The sequence below is a fragment of the Oncorhynchus mykiss genome, chromosome 25, assembly GCF_057628025.1.
Source record: "Oncorhynchus mykiss isolate SJ-2025 chromosome 25, ASM5762802v1, whole genome shotgun sequence".
Lineage (NCBI taxonomy): Eukaryota > Metazoa > Chordata > Actinopteri > Salmoniformes > Salmonidae > Oncorhynchus > Oncorhynchus mykiss.
Genome location: NC_143046.1, coordinates 75,131,290 through 75,152,518, shown reverse-complemented (window position 1 = coordinate 75,152,518; position 21,229 = coordinate 75,131,290). Strand labels below are relative to the sequence as shown.

At 41.8% G+C, this 21,229-nt stretch overlaps 1 protein-coding gene across 29 annotated transcripts in view; it reads left to right on the top strand.

Moving 5' to 3' along the window:
- Window positions 1-21,229, top strand: part of ppp1r13ba (protein phosphatase 1, regulatory subunit 13Ba) — a 45,480-nt gene that overhangs the window by 13,518 nt on the left and 10,733 nt on the right. For 5 of the 29 annotated variants that reach the window (XM_036963060.2, XM_036963059.2, XM_036963063.2 and 2 more), the window contains 6 exons: window positions 14,941-15,042; window positions 17,664-17,838; window positions 18,423-18,619; window positions 19,084-19,224; window positions 20,391-20,583; window positions 20,934-21,134. In XM_036963060.2, coding sequence (XP_036818955.2) covers window positions 14,941-15,042; window positions 17,664-17,838; window positions 18,423-18,619; window positions 19,084-19,224; window positions 20,391-20,583; window positions 20,934-21,134 — 1,009 coding nt within the window. Of the gene's footprint in view, window positions 1-4,129; window positions 4,275-9,421; window positions 10,577-14,940; window positions 15,043-16,277; window positions 16,578-17,663; window positions 17,839-18,422; window positions 18,620-19,083; window positions 19,319-20,390; window positions 20,584-20,933; window positions 21,135-21,229 lie in introns of those variants that run through there. The other 24 variants (XM_090221070.1, XM_036963065.2, XM_090221072.1 and 21 more) reach the window with 12 other exon arrangements.

Genomic DNA, 21,229 nt, shown 5'->3' with positions numbered 1-21,229 from the left:
CCCACAAAATGAAGTGGAAACTGAGCTGCACTTCCTAACCTCCTGCCCAATGTATGACCATATTAGAGAGACATACAGTGCCTTGCGAAAGTATTCGGCCTCCTTGAACTTTGCGACCTTTTGCCACATTTCAGGCTTCAAACATAAAGATATAAAACTGTATTTTTTTTGTGAAGAATCAACAACAAGTGGGACACAATCATGAAGTGGAACGACATTTATTGGATATTTCTAACTTTTTTAACAAATCAAAAACTGAAAAATTGGGCGTGCAAAATTATTCAGCCCCTTTACTTTCAGTGCAGCAAACTCTCTCCAGAAGTTCAGTGAGGATCTCTGAATGATCCAATGTTGACCTAAATAACTAATGATGATAAATACAATCCACCTGTGTGTAATCAAGTCTCCGTATAAATGCACCTGCACTGTGATAGTCTCAGAGGTCCGTTAAAAGCACAGAGAGCATCATGAAGAACAAGGAACACACCAGGCAGGTCCGAGATACTGTTGTGATGAAGTTTAAAGCCGGATTTGGATACAAAAAGATTTCCCAAGCTTTAAACATCCCAAGGAGCACTGTGGAAGCGATAATATTGAAATGGAAGGAGTATCAGACCACTGCAAATCTACCAAGACCTGGCCGTCCCTCTAAACTTTCATACAAGGAGAAGACTGATCAGAGATGCAGCCAAGAGGCTCATGATCACTCTGGATGAACTGCAGAGATCTACAGCTGAGGTGGGAGACTCTGTCCATAGGACAACAATCAGTCGTATATTGCACAAATCTGGCCTTTATGGAAGAGTGGCAAGAAGAAAGCCATTTCTTAAAGATATCCATAAAAAGTGTCGTTTAAAGTTTGCCACAAGCCACCTGGGAGACACACCAAACATGTGGAAGAAGGTGCTCTGGTCAGATGAAACCAAAATTGAACTTTTTGGCAACAATGCAAAACGTTATGTTTGGCGTAAAAGCAACACAGCTGAACACACCATCCCCACTGTCAAACATGGTGGTGGCAGCATCATGGTTTGGGCCTGCTTTTCTTCAGCAGGGACAGGGAAGATGGTTCAAATTGATGGGAAGATGGATGGAGCCAAATACAGGACCATTCTGGAAGAAAACCTGATGGAGTCTGCAAAAGACCTGAGACTGGGACGGAGATTTGTCTTCCAACAAGACAATGATCCAAAACATAAAGCAAAATCTACAATGGAATGGTTCAAAAATAAACATATCCAGGTGTTAGAATGGCCAAGTCAAAGTCCAGACCTGAATCCAATTGAGAATCTGTGGAAAGAACTGAAAACTGCTGTTCACAAATGCTCTCCATCCAACCTCACTGAGCTTGAGCTGTTTTGCAAGGAGGAATGGGAAAAAATGTCAGTCTCTCGATGTGCAAAACTGATAGAGACATACCCCAAGCGACTTACAGCTGTAATCGCAGCAAAAGGTGGCGCTACAAAGTATTAACTTAAGGGGGCTGAATAATTTTGCACGCCCAATTTTTCAGTTTTTGATTTGTTAAAAAAGTTGGAAATATCCAATAAATGTCGTTCCACTTCATGATTGTGTCCCACTTGTTGTTGATTCTTCACAAAAAAATACAGTTTTATATCTTTATGTTTGAAGCCTGAAATGTGGCAAAAGGTCGCAAAGTTCAAGGGGGCCGAATACTTTCGCAAGGCACTGTATTTCCCTCAGATTACACAGATCCACAAATAATTCGAAAACAAATCCAATTTTGAAAAACTCCCATATCTACTGGGTGAAATTCCACAGTGTGCCATCACAGCAGCAAGATTTGTGACCTGTTGCCACGAGAAAAGGGCAACCAGTGAAGAACACACACCATTGTAAATACAACCCATATTTATGCTTGTTTATTTTATCTTGTGTCCTTTACCATTTGTACATTGTTAAAACACTGTATATATATATATATATAATATGACATTTGTAATGTCTTTGTTTTTAAACTTCTGTATGTGTGATGTTTACTGTTAATTTTTGTTGTTTATTTCACTTTATATATTCACTTTATATATAATCTACTTCACTTGCTTTGGCAATGTTAACACATGTTTCCCATGCCAATAAAGCCCTTGAATTGAATTAGTGAAAATAAAAATTCAAATCAGGAGAAACGACAGGGATTATCCAGTCGCTGTACATTTCAATGGCCTGAAGCATGACATTTCCACCTTTTTAGATTTGTGGCATAGAGAAAGTTAAACAGGGGAGGAGATATTAATAATACTCTGAGTAAAAGAGAATGTTTTTGGATTTTCACCCTCCAGACATGATTTCCTAAAGGACTTAATGATGAAATGCCTATGTATGTTATGTTGTGAATTTGAACATGAAATGTGTCTCTTGTAGATTATTCTGATGTTTTTCGTACGATGTACCCAGTGACTAATGAAAACTTACTATGTCCTCATTGAGATTTCACAGACGTGTTCAATACGCCTTATTTATACACTTTTGTAATATTTATGAAATGCATATTGTTATATTTGGTAGCACTTATTAGTTTTTTTCTTTACCTCCAACCCCCTTTGATGTGTAGAACGGATGTGGGTGGGGCTAGGTCTACATAAAGGTGCAATTTTTTTTTTTATCACAAACTCTGACGAAGGCCGTGAGGCCGATACGTAAGCTTATTAAATATCAGTGATACTATCAAGAGCAGTGTGTGGTTTCCTTTTTTCTTCATCTTGTTCAATTGTTGCCATGCACCTGCAAATAAGATTGCTCAGATGTGCGAGTGCAAATATCACATTTGCCTAAGTAATCAGACCCTTTACTCAGTACTTTGTTGAAGCACATTTGGCAGCGATTACAGCCTCGAGTCTTCTTGGGTATGATACTACAAGCTTGGCGCACCTGTATTTGGGGAGTTTCTCGCGTTCTACTCTGCAGATCCTCTCAAGCTCTGTCAGGTTGGATGGGGAGTGTCGCTGCACAGCTATTTTCAGGTGTCTCCGGAGATATTCGATCGGGTTCAAGTCCCGGCTCTTGCTGGGCCACTCAAGGACATTCAGAGACATGTCCCGAAGCCACTCCTGCTTTGTCTTGGCTGTGGGCTTATGGTCGTTGTCTTGTTGGAAGGTGAACCTTTACCCCAGTCTGAGGTCCTGAGTGCTCTGGAGCAGGATTTCATCAAGGATCTCCCAGTACTTTGCACCATTCATCTTTCCCTCGATCCTGACTAGTCTCCCAATCCCTGACGGCAAATGTTTATTTTTTACATTTAAAAAAAATCATATCTTTTGTAGTGGAGGCAACGATTTGGTGTGTTAGAGTGCTCGAGTGAGTGTGTGTCTGTTTGTAGAGTGTAGAGGATTAGGAAAAGGCTTAGTGACAGGCATGATTACAGTTCCCTTAGAATTTGTCCATGTGTAAGCAGGAGATAAACTTACTACGGTCTGGCATCTCTGACCCATGCTGGAATTCCCACTGCATTGTTTGGTATTATTGTGTCAAATGTCAATCATTTCTGCTAGATATTGTCTCAAGGCAGTGCTCAAAAGCAATTCAATTTAGTTTCACAGTTTGATCTGTTCCATTACAATTTACTATATAACAACTACATGATTACTGCTGCTTGGAGACGTGATTTCTCCACTTTTGATGTAGTTTTATGCCTGTATTGTAGTTTCTTCCTGGTTGGGTTTTTCTGATTTATCAAATGACCTTTTGACCTGGTTTTGTGTCCTAGTACCTGCTAACTTCTGTTGTTCTTAAACTCTCATCTTCAGATTGAGTCCTAACTTGACATACTCGTGCATCACTCACTGTGTAATCTAAAGGTAGTTAAACACGCATATGTCCGAGTTCAGATTCAGCCATGAATGTTTTAAAAGAAGCAGATAACTTAGTATATAATTTAACATAGTAACTTTAGCACTTTTAGCAACAGTGCATCTACCTTTAGTTATGAGTGAGTGCTTTTATTCAGGATTGGTTATCTCAGTCAGTCAGTCCTCATGGATTACAATAGTCTTATGACATAACTGTGTTAAGAGGATTCTTGGTCTGTGTCCCAAATGGCACCCTATTCTCTGTGGTCCTCTATGTAGGAAGGGAATAGGGAGCCATTTGGGATTAATTCTTTGGTCTCATTATTCGTGGGCTGTGGCCATGCAGCCAGACTCTCCTGGTCTGTCACTGAATTCACCTGTCAGTCTCAACAGTCAGTCCTCTTGTGGAATTGGCTTTGATTTTCCCTTCTGTTTATTGTCAAAGGAGGGAGTGCATTCATTCTAGGGGTAAGTTGTGTATCTGAGATATGACTTTGATTTCTGTGTGTGTGTGGATATGTGTGGTGTGTGTGTGTGTGGGTGGGGGGGACACCCGTGAGCTTGTGTTGGAGGGCTATGTGTTAGTGGCACTGCTGTATTAATGTATACTCTACTGTACCGTCTTGATTCTTAGCACTTTCATAATCATCATCATCAGTGTCTCACAGGGTGGAGTAGTAAGTACACTGTCAGGAAAGTGTGTGTCTTGTCATTTATATGTAGGCCTACTTTGTGTTACTGGCCTCACTGTCAGCCTGCAGATCTTGCTGAAACTTCAGAAAGCGGTTAGAATAAATGTTTTTCACTGTCATAAGTCCGTGTGAAGTTCAGCTAGTGGAGAAACAGGCTAGTGGAGAAACAGGCTAGTGGAGAAACAGGCTAGTGGAGAAACAGGCTAGTGGAGAAACAGGCTAGTGGAGAAACAGGCTAGTGGAGAAACAGGCTAGTGGAGAAACAGGCTGGTGGAGAAACAGGCTAGTGGAGAAACAGGCTGGTGGAGAAACAGGCTGGTGGAGAAACAGGCTAGTGGAGAAACAGGCTGGTGGAGAAACAGGCTGGTGGAGAAACAGGCTGGTGGAGAAACAGGCTGGTGGAGAAACAGGCTGGTGGAGAAACAGGCTAGTGGAGAAACAGGCTAGTGGAGAAACAGGCTGGTGGAGAAACAGGCTGGTGGAGAAACAGGCAGTGCCTACGCCAGCACCTTTTTGCTCTTCTCATTGTTTCTCTTTCAGTGTCTCTCCCTTATCTTCTTTCTACCCCCTCTCTATCTCCATCTCTCTGGAATACAGAGTCTGTATGTCCAGTCCTACCTTCCTTAGACATAGTGTGGAGAGCTTAGTTTGGTCATGGCAACCATTGGACCGTCTGGCTCTGTGTGTGTTCACAGCTGTGCTGGGTGGGATCTTGGGCTGTTCTGGGGATGAGTCTGATGATTGTCGGCGTGGTCAGAATTCCAGTGGATCTTGTTCATAAGGCCAGAAGTGATAAAATAACAGGTGGTCTTACTGGACACTCCCTGCTTTTTCACATACAGTAAACTCCGATTTGATTTAAGCCCCCACATGCACCTGCTAGTGGATGTATTCAAAAGCTTGCTGCAGTGTTCACAGAGGAGACAAAATAGTTTGTGTTACGTTGTAACATGTGTCCATGCCTCGATAAGATTCAATCAACTGAGGTTTGAAAATATGTCATAATGGGCCGCCTGGACTAGAGGTTGACCGATTTATGATTTTTCAACTCCGATAGCGATTATTGGAGGACCAAAAAAGCCAATACCGATTAATCGGCCGATTTTAAATAAATAATATTTGTAATAATGACAATTACAACAATACTGAATGAACACTTATTTTAACTTAATATAATACATCAATAAGATCAATTTAGCCTCAAATAAAGAATGAAACATGTTCAATTTGGTTCACCGCTCAGTCACCGCTCAGTCAGATACTTAGATACTTGTATGCTCAGTCAGATTATATGCAATGCAGGACACGCTAGATAATATCTAGTAATATCATCAACCATGTGTAGTTAACTCGTGATTATGATTGATTGTTTTTTATAAATTAAGTTTAATGCTAGCTAGCAATTTACCTTGGCTTACTGCATTCGCGTAACAGGCAGTCAGTCACCTTGTAGAGTGCAACAAGAGGCAGGTCGTTATTGCGTTGGACTAGTTAACTGTAAAGTTGCAAGATTAGATACCCCGAGCTGACAAGGTGAAAATCTGTTGTTCTGCCCCTGAACGAGGCAGTTAACCCACCGCTCCTAGGCCGTCATTGAAAATAAGAATGTTTTCTTAACTGACTTGCCTAGTTAAATAAAGGTGAAAAAAAGAGAAGATTTTAAATCAGTGTCCAAAAATGACAACTTGAAATCAGCCCTAATTCATTGGCCATTCCAATTAATCGGTCGACCCTAGCCTGGACTTTAATGGCTGTCTGGCTCTGAACGCTGAATTTAGCTTTATGGTCATTAATCCTGCTGCCTCCAAATGCACCTGCTACTGGATGTGCTGTGTTGTAAGGGAGTGAGCTGTGGCTACAACAGAGCAGGGCTCAGGCAGGGGTGGCCAGATGGATGGACCCTTATGGCTGACTGGGTGCTGTGTGTAATTATAGAAATTATAGCTGGGTTTGTGACAACAGCAAAGAACCTTGTGAAGATGCTGGAGGAAACAGGTACAAAAGTATCTATATCCACAGTAAAATGAGTCCTATGTAGACATAACCTGAAAGGTCTCTCAGCAAGGAAGAAGCCACTACTCTAAAACCGCCATAAAAAAGCAAGTCTACGGTTTGCAACTGCACATGGGGACAAAGATCGTACTTTTTTGAGAAATGTCCTCTGGTCTGATGAAACAAAAATAAAACTGTTTGGCCATAATGGCCATCGTTATGTTTGGAGGAATAAAGGGGTGGCTTGCAAGCCAAAGAACACCATACCAACTGTGAAGCAAGGGGGTGGCAGCATCACGTTATGGGGGTACTTTGCTGCAGGAGGGACTTGTGCACTTCACAAAATAGATGGCATCAAGCAACATCAGTCAGGAAGTTAAAGCTTGGTCGTAAATGGGTCTTCCAAATGGACAATGACCCCAAGCATACTTCCAAAGTTGTGGGAAAATGGCTTAAGGATAACAAAGTCAAGGTATTGGAGTGGCCATCACAAAGCCCTGACCTCAATCCTACAGAAAATTTGTGGGCAGAACTGAAAAGGCGTGTGCGAGCAAGGAGGCCTCCAAACCTGACTCAGTTACACCAGCTCTGTCAAGACGAATGGGTCAAAATTCACCCAACTTATTGTGGGAAGCTTGTGGAAGGCTACCTGAAACGTTTGACCCAAGTTAAGCAATTTAAAGGCAATGCTACCAAATACTAATTGAGTGTATGTAAACTTCTTACCCACTGGGAATGTGATGAATTAAATAAAAGCTGAAATCATTCTCTCTACTATTATTCTAACATTTGACATTATTGAAATAAAGTGGTGATCCTAACTGACCTAAGAAAGGGATTTTTTACTAGGATTAAATGTCAGGAATTGTGAAATACTGAGTTTAAATGTATTTGGCTAAGGTGTGTGTAAACTTTCAACTTCAACTGTATACTTAAGTCTTTATAAACATATTTTAAGTATATTTAAAATGTAAATTGGCATAATTTCAAAATACATTTAATGTATGTTTTATTTGTTTTTTTCTTAGCATTTAAATATATTAAATACACTTAAAATGATCTACATTTGTACTTAAGTATATTCTTAGTATATTAGATAAAGTTTGAAAATATAGTTGGAAAACACCTAAAGCACATTTGATGTACACTACCGTTCAAAAATGTGGGGTCACTTAGAAATGTCCTTGTTTTTGAAAGAAAAGCACATTTTTGTCCATTAAAATAACATTAAATTGAACCGAAATACAGTGTAGACATTGTAGCTGGAAACTGCTGATTTTTTATGGAATATCTACAAAGGCCTACAGAGGCCAATTATCAGCAACAATCACTCCTGTGTTCCAATGGCAGGTCATGTTAGCTAATTGATCATTAGAAAACCCTTTTGCAATTATGTTAGCACAGCTGAAAGCTGTCGTGCTGATTAAAGAAGCAATAAAACTGTCCTTTAGTCTAGTTGAGTGTATGGAGCATCAGCATTTGTGGGTTCTATTACAGGCTCCAAATGTCCAGAAAATAACTTTCTGCTGAAACTCATCAGTCTATTCCATGTGAGAAATTGCCAAGAAACTGAAGATCTCATACAACGCTGTGTACTACTCACTTCACAGAAAAGCGCAACTGGCTCTAACCAGAATAGAAAGCGGAGTTGGAGGCCACAGTGCACAACTGAGCAAGAAGACAAGTACATTAGAGTGTCTAGTTTAATAAACAGACGCCTCACAAGTCATCAACTGGCAGCTTCATTAAATAGTACCTGCAAAACATCAGTCTCAATGTCAGCAGTGAAGAGGCGACTCCAGGATGCTGGCCTTCTAGGCAGAGTTCCTCTGTCCAGTTTCTGTGTTCTTTTGCCCATCTTAATATTTTATTTTTATTGGCTAGTCTGAGATATGGCTTTTTCTTTGCAACTCTGCCTAGAAGGACAGTATCCCGGAGTCACCTCTTCACTGTTGAGACTGGTGTTTTGCAGGTATTATTTAATGAAGCTGCCAATTGAGGACTTGTGAGGTGCTGTTTATCAAACTAGACACTAATGTACTTGTCCTCTTGCTCAGTCATGCACCGGGGCCTTAAAAGTGTGTTTGTGTTTCAAGTATACTTTTACAAATACACTTCTAAAAATTAACCACATCAGCTATTGTAATTAGCAATATACAGGTTACCTTGACTGACCAAGGAATCTTCTCAGCCAATGTGAACATGCTATTTCCAGTACATGGCAGTTGTTGCTGGAGCAGCAATTTTACAAGTAACACTTTTGTGAACTTTCGCACCAAAGTTCGTTCATCTCAAGGGGATACTACACGTCTCCTTCCTGAGCAGTATGGCGGCTGCGTTGTCCCATGGTGTTTATACTTGCGTACTGTTGTTTGTACAGATGAATGTGGTACCTTCAGGTGTTTTGAAATTGCTCCCAAGGGTGAACCAGACTTGTGGAGGTCCAGAATTATTTTCTGAGGTCTTGGCTGATTTCTTTTGATTTTCCCATGATGTCAAGCAAAAAGGCACTGAGTTTGAAGGTAGGCCTTGAAATACATCCACAGGTACACCTCCAATTGACTCAAATTATGTCAATTAGCCTATCAGAAGCATCATTTTCTGGAATTTTCCAAGCTGTTTAAAGGCACAGTCAATTTAGTGTATGTAAACTTCTGATAAGTGAAATAATCTGTATGTAAACAATTGTTGGAAAAATGACTTGTGTCATGCACAAAGTAGATGTCTTAACCGACTTGCCAAATCTATAGTTTGTTAATTAACAAGACATTTGTGGAGTGGTTGAAAAACGAGTTTTAATGACTCCAACCTAAGTGTATGTAAACTTCCGACTTCAACTGTATTTAAATATATATTTTTCCCGCTTTGGTATCCAGATTGTTGGCCTGTTACAATACATACATCATGATGGATTTGACAAGTATCCACTTTGTTCGATCATATTTGTTCAATGTGCGCTAGTCTGGTCAATGGTTCCATTGACTGCTATACTGCCAAGATCCTTTAAACGTGTAAATTCGGAAAGTTACGTTTGCTTCGACTTCAAGCAACCTAGGTAGTGCAACAGGCAAGCCAGTCGGGTCTGGAGACTATAGTGAGCGTCGATTGGTTATTCATAACTGGATGTCGCTGAGTATTTGAATAGTTTATTCCAATTTTGGTCCCTCGCCCAACGCCCGAACGCGCATCTCCTGGCAGTTGGAGAAATTGCTTTTTGGACTATGATAAAGCCTTGACTCTGATGCTCTATTGAGAATTACATTTACATGCTAGAAGTGTAATCAGTGTGCCTATTCCTGAGATCACAGCAATTTTAGAATATGATGCATGAAAGCTTGTGAATGATACAAGGTTTCCCCTAAATCCCTGTGCGCATCCGGAGGGTCCCGAATTCTGTCTGCCAGACCGCTGTGGCGCAGGGACTTTATGGCAGCAGGAGCTTGGAAGAGGGAGGGGGGTGTACTCGACCTGCAGTCTGGCTCCAGCAGCGGAGATGGGGAGTAGTGGAAAGAACTGCTGGCACGTCAAAATTGGAACAAAACCCTCACAGGGGTGAAAAATGTATGCTGTCACAAAGTCTCGTCAGCGACGAAGAATGGGCGCTTTTGATCGGCTACATGTTTTAGATGTTCTTAGCCTACGTACATTTTTTTATATTGAGATAGGGGTATTTGTTGTAGAAACATTCTCTTTATCAGAGAAAGACAAATACGATCCGTTATCGGACAGGCCTAAATAGATGTGACAACTATCCGGTTGATTCTCGCCCCCTCTGTTTACTGATTTGTAGATCGGCGTGCGAACTCTTGTAGCGGGGACAGCAGGGGACTAACCAACCGCGCTCCTCGAGCCAGAGGAAGAGACTCGTAAATCAACGCATAGGACAAGTGCGAAAGTTCTGATAGGAATCAGTGCACTGTCATTCAGTGGCGCCGCAATCGGCTACATTTTCTGGATTAGCAGAGGAAATATTTGCTAGAAAAAATGGAGTGGAAACATGTTGAGGCTGTACAGGAATTTACAGTTGAAGGACAATGCAGCAAAATTAAGGTGCGATCTTGCAGAATTACATGGGACGCCCACCAGGTAATAAAACCTATTTAAATTAAATAGCTTTGATGTTTTGTCATGGTGTGAAGTTTCTCCGTGCAGGTCAGTCACATCGTTGTCTCTGCCTATAAGGCTTTCCATGTGGTGTTATTGATTTGTATAGCATTTCATTGTATATATCCTGATTGTAGAAAATGATATGTTATGTAACATATGGCTTGAATAAAAAGCAAATAAGAGAATAGTTTGAATATCAGCATTTTAATTTAATGAATGTTGTATAGAAGTGGCACTGATTTTTGCATTGACATATTGTCATAGCTGTTAATTTATTGTGTGCAATTGAAATGTGTAAGATATGTTCTGTTAATTAAAGCCTACATATGTATTCTTAGGTTCCTCATTCATGTGTAATGTGTTTTAAACTTAGTGCTATAGTCGGCAGCTATGTCTATTCCCATAGATGAAACATTGTAGGTACAGTACAGTGGCATGGTCCTTCATATGGAATGAGGGGGTGATGCAGCATTCTGATCCTACACTTGTTTTCTAATATCAGCAGTTTTGCCATGGTTTGACGTGATGGAAATGCACTGTAGCATTTTTTTTTTTGACCATTTCCCTTACCTTGCAGTAGACTGACTGACTGACTCCTGCTTTCCTGCTGTTTAACTGACATTGACAGACCCGTTAAATGACTGACAGCAAGTACTTAGAACAGCAGTACTGATATCGTCAAAGCCTAACGTCTGTTTGCAGCTTTGTCAGTTAAAGCTACTCTACAGCTCTGCTAAAATGCAACCAAGCCTGCTCCTCAGTGGTCTTTTCAAACCCCATTTGACTGATGAGGAGAATTTGTTTCTGAATGAGGGCAACTCTGCCCATAGGTCCACTAGTCTATAATGTTCAGTGTAGTACTCATTCTATCCTTCTGGGGATGGATGCAATGTTCCACTGTTGAATTGTATTGTCATGTATTCCAGGAACTCTTGATGTGACAGGCAACACTTCCGTGCCGTTCCGTTGACTGATGCATGACTGAATGGACCACTTAGAGGCACCTCTCATTGTTACAGACACACACACACACACACACACACACACTGAGTATTGTGTTTGTTAATCAGTGACTACACACAATCACAGGACATGGCAGGACTAAAAGCTTCCTGTTCAAGCAAACAGACATTTCCTAGTGGTCCAATGAAGATTGTTGGTGTGTGAGCACCGTGTGATGTGAGCATGCTTGCGTGCGCTGAGATTATTATTTTTTTTCTTTAAAAAAAACAACATTATTCGGCGATTCCACGCCAAGACAGCCCAAAAATAGTTTTGGTATCTCAGATTATTCTGTCAATATTCACATAGAAACTTCATTGAGGGGGGCAGATGGCCTAGTGGTTAGAGCTTTGAACTAGTAATCGGAAGGTTGCAAGATCGAACCCCGAGTTGACAAGGTAAAAATCTGTTGTTATGCCCCTGAACAAGGCAGTTTAACCCACTGTTCCTAGGCTGTCATTGAAAATACGAATTTGTTCTTAACTGACTTGCCTAGTTAAATAAAGGTTTAAAAAAAGGATGGGAAGGATGTTTTAAATTATTTTAACATTTCTATTACAAATATTTGTTACGTACATGCCTCCTGTAAGACCTTATGATCTGTGAACCATACATGATACAGACATAATCTTGATGTCATTATGCTCCTTATAGTGTGCTCTCAAATATGTACTATGTCTAGATTCTGAAATAAAACAAAATAAATATTTATTCAACACACAGTACCAGTCAAAAGTTTGGACACACCTACTCATTCAAGTTTATTTTATTTTATTATTATTATTATTATTATTTTAAACTATTTTCTATATTGTAGAATAATAGTGAAGACATCAAAACTATAAAATAACACATGGAATCATGTAGTAACCAAAAAAAGTGTTCAACAAATCAAAATATGTTTTATATTTGAGATTCTACAAAGTAGCCACCCTTTGCCTTGATGACAGCTTTGCACACTCTTGGCATTCTCTCAACCAGCTTCACCTGGAATCCTTTTCCAACAGTCTTGAAGGAGTTCCCACATATGCTGAGCACTTGTTGGCTGCTTTTCCTTAACTCTGTGGTCCAACTCATCCCAAACCATCTCAATTGGGTTGAGGTCGGGTGATTGTGGAGACCAGGTCATCTGATGCAGCACTCCATCACTCTCCTTCTTGGTCAAATTGCCCTTACACGGCCTGGAGGTGTGTTTTGGATCATTGTCCTTTTGAAAAACAAATGATAGTCCCACAAACCAGATGGGATGGTGTATCAATGCAGAATGCTGTGGTAGTCTTCACTATTATTCTACAATGTAAAAATAAAGAAAAATCCTTAAATGAGTAGGTGTGTCCAAACTTTTGACTGGTACTGTAAATCTAAATATCTCAAAATTACCCTTTTTGTTCATTTTAAAGTTGAAACCCGATGCGGTCAAACTGCCACATCTGTTTGGTGAAATTACAACAACAAAGATGTTTTTACCTCGGACGTCATTGCACGTGCGATAGAACAGCAGAGTACTGCAAAAAAAATATATTACGTTGCTGGATGCTCATCTCCTACTTAAAAAAAAAACAATAACAAATGCACCTGGGGTGACCAGTGGTGCTGTTTCACCTTTCATGGATCTCAGCTTTAAGACCTATTGTTTGGAACAATATACTCTACAAGTTAATCACATTTACAGAGTGTGCTCTGCTAATTATGAGCAATTTTAGGAGAACCACCAACACAGTGAATGGGAAAATGATTTAAAAGGGAACTCCCTCTGCTTGCAATTTGCTGAATGTGCAATCCTAAATGAGGGCTGTGATTGGTTAATGACCTAACAACCGTGATCATCAACTAGATTCAGCCATGGGCCGATGTGACCGCAAGAAGCTCAAACAGGTATAATATTTGACTAAAGCATAATCATTTCAAAACTTCCTTACATTTGTATACGATCACATACACTGAGTGTATAAACATTAGGCTCGTAAATCTACATTTTCCTAATATTGAGTTGCACCCCCTTTTGCCCTCAGAACAGCCTTAATTCGTCTGGGCATTACAAGGTGTCATGAGTTCCACAGGGATGCTGGCCCATGTTGACTCTAATGCTTCCCACAGGTTGGCTGAATCTCCTTTGAGTGGTGGACCATTCTTGATACACATGGGAAACTGTTGAGCATGAAAAACCCATCAGTGTTGCAGTTCTTGACACAAACCGGTGCGCCTGGCACCTACTACTACCATATCCCATTCAAAGGCAGTTAAATCTTTTGTCATTCCCATTCATGCTCTGAATGTCAAACATACACAATCCATGTCTCAATTGTCTCAAGGCTTAAAGTCTATGTCATGGAAAGAGCAGGTGTTCTTAATGTTATATCGCTCTATTATCTGTGGGAATACTTTGTAACAGATTTCCAAAAAATAAAGTCACTTGGAGCTAATTTGTTGGTGTTTTTACAATAATTATTATTGTATTTTTTTAGCTCTGAAAACTTGGGGGTGCAAATGTAATCACTGCTTGACCAAATTCGGCCCACGGGACGCCAGTTGGTGAACCCTGACCTCTAACGTAAATTGCTATGTATGAAATGGATAATGTAATTAAAAATATATTGTTCCAAACAATATGACTAAAAATAAGCTAAATCAAAAAGGGTACTTTTGAGATATTCTTATTAATATTTGTAATGTTGAATAAATGTGATTTTTTTAATAATTAAAAAAAATTCAGAATCTAGACATACTCCATATGTTAGAGCGCACTATAAGGAGTATAATGACACCAAGATGATGTCTGTATCATGTACAGATCACAGGGTCTTACAGGAGACATGTATACAGTAGGTCTAAAAAGGGCCTAAAATGGCCACTTTCATCGTAATTTTCTCCTAAATTGTTTGTGATACAAATGGAAAAAGCATGTCAAACATCCTTCCTCCCAATGAATATTTTAAGTGAAAATTGCCAGAACAAATCATTTTTACCCTGTCCTGGCGTGGAATCGCCTTATTGTTTTTGATAGCTTTGTGTGGCACACACCCTGCACTCAGCATCATGGGTCAGCAGAAAACCTTTAAATGTCATGAGCATACTGTTTTATATTAAAATGTATATGATATTCTGTTTGATATTCATTTTTTATGTCACAAAACCACTGTATGAGTCCTCTAACTTTACATCAAAGAGGACAGTTCTGCTTTTGCTTTTTTGATGTTATAGAGACTTGTCTTCCATAAGACAGGTATGTTCTCTTTGTTGGATGTTGTTATTTAGATCTCCTGCTGCCTACACCAGTCTCTGTAACTCTGTAACACGCTCAAAATGTGGGCCATCTCTCTGTTTGTCTCGTGTGTGTGTAGGTGGGGAACCCTTGCGTGGAGCTGACTCTGTCGGAGCTGCAGGAGATGGCCACACGGCAACAGCAACAGATCGAGACCCAACAGCAGATGCTGGTTGCCAAGGTACTAGAACACAGACAATAATATAAACCATTAAATAATTTATTGACCTCTCTGTGATAAACCTCCTTTCCAACCGCAATACCGCAAACCATATTGACCTCGCATTCAGAAAACCCACTGGTGTCTACACCTCTGAGATTTCTGGCCAAGCTCAAAGTTTTTACCCTCTGAGTTGAGTGGCTGTGTTGTCAATTCGAGCACACCGTAGCAAAATGTTTTAAAGCTTTTCTCATTGGACAAGTCCGGGGTTGTCCCTTTTTTTATTTCAGTCCCCTTTTTCATCCAATCGGTGCCTACTGAACGTGGCCCCCTTGTGTTATGGGATCGGTGCCGTTTGAGTGTCCAGAAGGTAAATCATTCTGATTGGTCACAGACAGTATTTCTGGATTGGCTCAGGTTTCAGCCTCTCTCTCTGTGGGCTCCAGCCAGTCAACATGTGGGTCAGAAGGCTCATCTATATATTTTTGTATTTAACTAGGCAAGTCAGTTAAGAACAAATTGTTATTTACAATGACGGCCTAGGAACAGTGGGTTAACTGCCTTGTTCAGGGATCAGAACGACAGATCTTTACCTTGTCAGCTTGGGGATTTCGATCTTGCAACCTTTCGGTTATTGGCCCAATGCTCTAACCACTAGGCTACCTGCCGCCAAATAGTTATATAGTTATGTAATATATAGATCCTCATTTTCCAGTGGGCTGGGGGACAGGCACCGGGTCAGAGAGCAGGTCTAAATGTTATAGATCTATAGATGGATCCTCAGCTTCCACTGTCTGGGCTGGGCCAAATAGCATATAGCCATATAGCTCTATTCCCTCTATAGGTAACTGGCCAGAATGGGGAGGACTGGGGAGAGGATTTACTGGGGTCTCAGACAGGGGGAAGTGTGGATGAACCTGGTTCCTCTAGGTTTCCTCCTTCTAAGGAGTTTTTACTGGCCACTATGTATCTGCTTCTGCTTGCTCTTTGATTGGTTGATGGAATGGGATATAGTTCACACGGTCTGTGGTTGATCTGGTCACATGTGCTGTGGTCAGCTTGTTGTGGTCTCTGTGGTCATTTAAACACAACAAGCAGTTCCTAGATCAGCTTGTATGTGAGGATGGGTTCAGTCATGATCTAGGTACACGGTCATGGTTACTAAGGTTAGTGCGGTCATTGTGGGAGTTGGCAGTGTGCGTTGCCAGGGACAACAACAGGAAGGGACTAGATGTCCTGCAGGAAATTAGGTCAGCAGTGAGCAGCCAGCAGCTGAGAAGGAAGTGTGTTGTCTCAAGGAGGGGAGAAGACGGAGAGGAACCTAGAGGGTTGAACAGTATTTACCACACCCAGCGCACTGGTCACTTCCCAGGAATATCTAAGTCAGAACATACTGGAAATGCTAATTTAGCACCAGGAAAGCATTTACGTGTCTCGTGACATCAAGGGGACATCTTGTCACGTATTCTTTTGTTTCATTGATCATCACATTTCCTTTACAAGGAGTTTGGATCTGGTTGTGGGTTAGGTTTTGACTGATATTTCTCATTCTGAAGGTAAATCTGATTTTATGATGGGGCTGAAAGAACACTGCAAATGTTCCAATGTTTTCTGTTCTTTGAGAAGCCATGATGCCTTGCTCTGTGGATGATTGTAATGATTAGGGTAATAATGATGAGGAAGTGGACTCCTAGAGGCTCAGTGTAGATTGACTGTATAAGCTACACAGTGTTTAAGTGAGTCATATTTGTTCAGTGTATTAGCGGTGTGTATTAATGTGCGTGATTAGCTGTGAGTTTGTATTGAGGGGTTACCTCTCCTTCTATTGAACAGTATATTGTGTTTAGTCAACACTCCCTGTCCTACTCTCTCTGTCTGAGCCTGTACTGTGTTTGCTCATTCTAGAGCAGAATTGAAAATGCTTGTCAGCACCACATAGTCTTGCAATCCCTTTCATTCGCTCTCATTCACATTCTGATTCCTTTTTCCTTCATTCTCTTACTCCACCACTTGTGTGTATTTGGTATGTATGGATTCACTTCCGCTTATTTAGATTGTCTATGTATGTGAGTATTATTTGCAAGGCTGGTATTTTTTTGTGTTGGAAAAAACATGTATTGGCAAAGCCCTTTTCCTATTGTGATACTTTTTGGGGGTATATTCTCTCTTCTCTGCGAGCTGGTGTGTTGAGGCCCACTGTGTTAGCTGAATAGGATTGTATTTAATGTGTGTCTCTTGCTCCCTCTTTTCTCAATCCTTTTTATTACCTTATTTTTCCTTTAACTTCTCATTCCTCTTCATCTTTTGTTCCTTTCAACTCACTTCTGTGCGAACTGAGGGTGTGTGTGTGTGTGTGTTTGTGTGTGTGTGTGTGTGTGTGAAAGTTATTTCTAAAAGCAGGTCATTGTGTGTGTGACCGTGCGTCAGTTTGTGTCATTTTATCTGTCATTGCACTGTTCTTGAATGAAGTGGAGGAATGCTTTTCCCTCCCCACATCTGTAACTCATTGTTCCGCCAACCCAAACCTCTCCTCTCCTGTCCTCTCTCTGTCCTCTCTCTGCCCTCTCTCTGTCCTCTCGCTCTGTCCTGTCCTCTCCTGTCCTCTCTCTGTCCTCTCCTCCTTTCCCCTCCTCTCCTTTTAGGAGCAGCGTCTGAGGTACCTGCAGCAGCAGGACCACAGACAGGGCCAGACGGTGTCAGAGGCTGGGAAGCTACAGAGGTTGATGGAGCGAGTGGAAAGTCAGGAGGCCAAACTAAAGAAGATCCGCGCCATGAGGGGCCAGGTGGACTACAGCAAGCTCATCAATGGCAACCTGTGTAAGCCATGTGATGCAGGATGCAAACGCAGACTCCTCCTGGTGGGAGGAGCTATAGGAGAACAGGCTCATTGTAATGGCTGGAATGGAATAGATGGAACAGAGTTTGATACCGTTCCATTCATTCCATTCCAGCCGTTACAATGAGCCTGTTCTCCTATAGCTCCTCCCACCAGCCTCTTCTGACTGAGAACCCCAGCATAGTGGAATCTAGGCTCCGTTCAGCTGTCCATGATGTCATCTCTTTCCCTAGTTCTGTCAGTGAGCCTGGAATCTGACCCTCCCCATGTTGTGGTCTGGAACTGGGTGTGTCTGGGTGCCTTAAAGTCCCTATGTTCATACTGTAGCAGGGTGTAGTCCTGTCCTGTATAACGTCCAGGGCTGCACCCTGTCTGACACATTCTGATACTGGTACTCAGGAGAAAGGGGAGTTGTCCATCCAGTCCACAACTTTCCAATACACTCTATTCACTCTTCTCTCATACACCATCAGACTTGAAACATCTATGTTTTGATTTCTCCCAACACACTCGAACACACAGGTAGTCCGTATCTCACAGTGTCTCCTCTCCTCTCCTCATGCAGCGGCTGAGATCCAGCATGTGAGTGGGCAGTTCCAGGAGAAGCAGGCAGAGCTGCAGTCAGCTGTGGTGAAGGTGGACCAACTCAACCAGCAGCTTGAGGACCTGAGGAGGGGACGTCTCAACGGCCTGCAGCCCCTAGGAGGACCTCTCACTGGCACCGCCGCTCTGGAGCTACGCAAACTCTACCAGGAACTACAGGTACATTTCCTGAAGAAAATGCGTGCTTGCTTCGGCTGTTCTAAAAGTATGTTTTGGGTACTACTGCATAATGTACACTGTATAATATACACTGTCTGCTCAGAACGACTGTACATGTCATCAGAGAGAAAGCTTGACGTGACATTTATTTTTACGTAATACAACAAGCAATGACACTATAAAATGGCACTTCAGATTCACATTTTGTTAGGAAGTTCCAGATGATGTCATCCAGCTGCAGAGCAGATGTGAAGGAGAGGAGATTAGATGAGTCAGGCTGACATTTTCATTCTGAAGGATATTTGCGACGCTGACATAATAGATGTGCAGCTTTGTCTCTCCATTCCTCATCCTGCCAGGGCATGGTTAAACAGAGACAGGACAGGGCGCACGTTGCCCATCCATCTGCCTCCTGGTGTGACTCACAGCCATTCTGTTCCATGTTCCCTCTGTGTCTCTGTCAGGTGCGTAACAAGCTGAACACGGAGCATAGTGGCAGGCTGCAGCAGAACAAGGAGCTGCTGAATAAGCGCAACACGGAGGTGACTATGATGGACAAGCGCATTGGGGACCTTCGCGAGCGCCTGCACAAGAAAAAAACAGAGGCACGTCAAAAAGAGATCAACCCCACAGGAAGAAACTCTCAGATTGAGTATCTCTGGGAAGCTTCTATCTTTGATTTCACCTTTATTTAACCAGGTAGGCCAGTTAAGAACAAGTTCTCATTTACAACTGTGACCTGGCCAAGATAAAGCAAAGCAGTGTGGCAAAAACAACACAGAGATACACATGGGATAAACAAACGTACAGTTAATAACACAATAGAAAAATCTGTATACAGTGTGTGCAAATGAAGTAAGGAGGTAAGACAATAAATAGGCCAATAGTGGCGAAGAAATTACAATTTAGCAATTTACACTGGAGTGATATATGTGCAAATGAGGATGTGCCAGTAGAAATACTGGTGTGCAAAAGAGCAGAAAAAGAAAAACAAATATGGGGATGAGGTAGGTAGTTGGATGGGCTATTTACAGATTTGCTGTGTACAGCTGCAGCGATCAGTAAGCTTCTCTGACAGCTGACGCTTAAAGTTAGTGAGGGAGATATAAGTCTCCAACTTCAGTGATTTTTGCAATTCGTTCCAGTCATTGGCAGCAAAGAACTGGAAGGAAAAGCGGCCAAAGGAGGTGTTGGCTTTGGGGTTGACCGGTGAAATATACTGTACCTGCTGGAGTGCGTGCTACGGGTGGGTGTTGCTATGGTGACCAGTGAGCTGAGATAAGGCGGAGCTTTACCTAGCAAAGACTTATAGATGACCTGGAACCAGTGGGTTTGGCGACGAATATGTAGCGAGGACCAGCCAACAAGAGCATACAGGTTGCAGTGGTGGGTAGTATATGGGGCTTTGGTGACAAAAAGGATGGCACTGTGATAGACTGCATTCAATTTTGGTTTGTGTTCCCACTTACTCTCATACACACAGACCGCCAGCCTATACAGTAGCATAGCATGCCTAAATACTGTGCAGTGTGTAGTGAAAGTACACAAAGTTTTCACATTTTGCTGCCTTAACTAGCATTTTAATTTTTCCAATTTAAGGCAACAAAATGCTGATAATTTCACTAGGCACTGTTAACACGTATTTAGGTAGTTGACTTTGCTCTCTGTCTCTTAACAATTCTCTGTAATCATTGTGATTTGAACCACCGCTGCTTTGGCTGTGGAAGTATAGCTGACATTGTATTTTGCCCTCTCTCTCTCCACTCCACAGCTTAACAGGATAAACGGTCCTCCCTCCCCCCAGCCCACTCCCAGCAGCTCAGGCCGCGTAGCCGCGGTATGTCCGTACATCCAGGTGCCCGTCCCAGGCAGACGAGAGGTGGGCTATGCTCTGCCCCCAGACCCCGTTAAACCACCGTTTGTCCCTGGGACTGGCACCATCAGCCATGGCCACTCCAAATCAGGTCAGTCCCTGTGCCACACTGCAGCTTTACCTACTTTATCAGTCTCAGACTACTTACTGTCAGACTATATCTGTTTATTTGGGACACCTTGGTTTATCTGATCTGGACAGTCCTGAGATTGCTCTGGCATAGCTGGTAACTTCTCTGAAATTTCAGATCTAAATTAGTTATATTTTTTCAGATTTTTTATTTTTTTTAAATCTGGCTCAGCGTTCTCTAACTTCCTGTCCTCTCTATTTTGTCATGTCTGTCTGTGGACCTCTTCTTCTCCTGCCCTTATTCGTATTGTCTGTTCTGTCGGTGTTGTTGATGTTGTGGTGCCACGCTGTGAGTGGTCTCGGGCTCAGCAGAGGAGGAAGGGTGCGGTGTGAGGAAGCCCTTCGTCCAATGGAAGGTCTCAGATTTAGACATCATAGTGGACCCCGTGGAGATGAGAGAGGTGCCCCGGTCCCCCTCAGGGGCCTGCAGTGCCGACACAGTCTGGAGCCAGGGGCTAGGGCAGCAGAAGCAGAGGGGCCTAAGTAACAGGGCTCAATATCAACAACATAAATGTAGATAGTTCTGCACTTGCATGTATAACATAGTTACAACTTTTACCTAAAACCAATACCACAGCCTTCCCTTATTTTATACATATTAAATATAT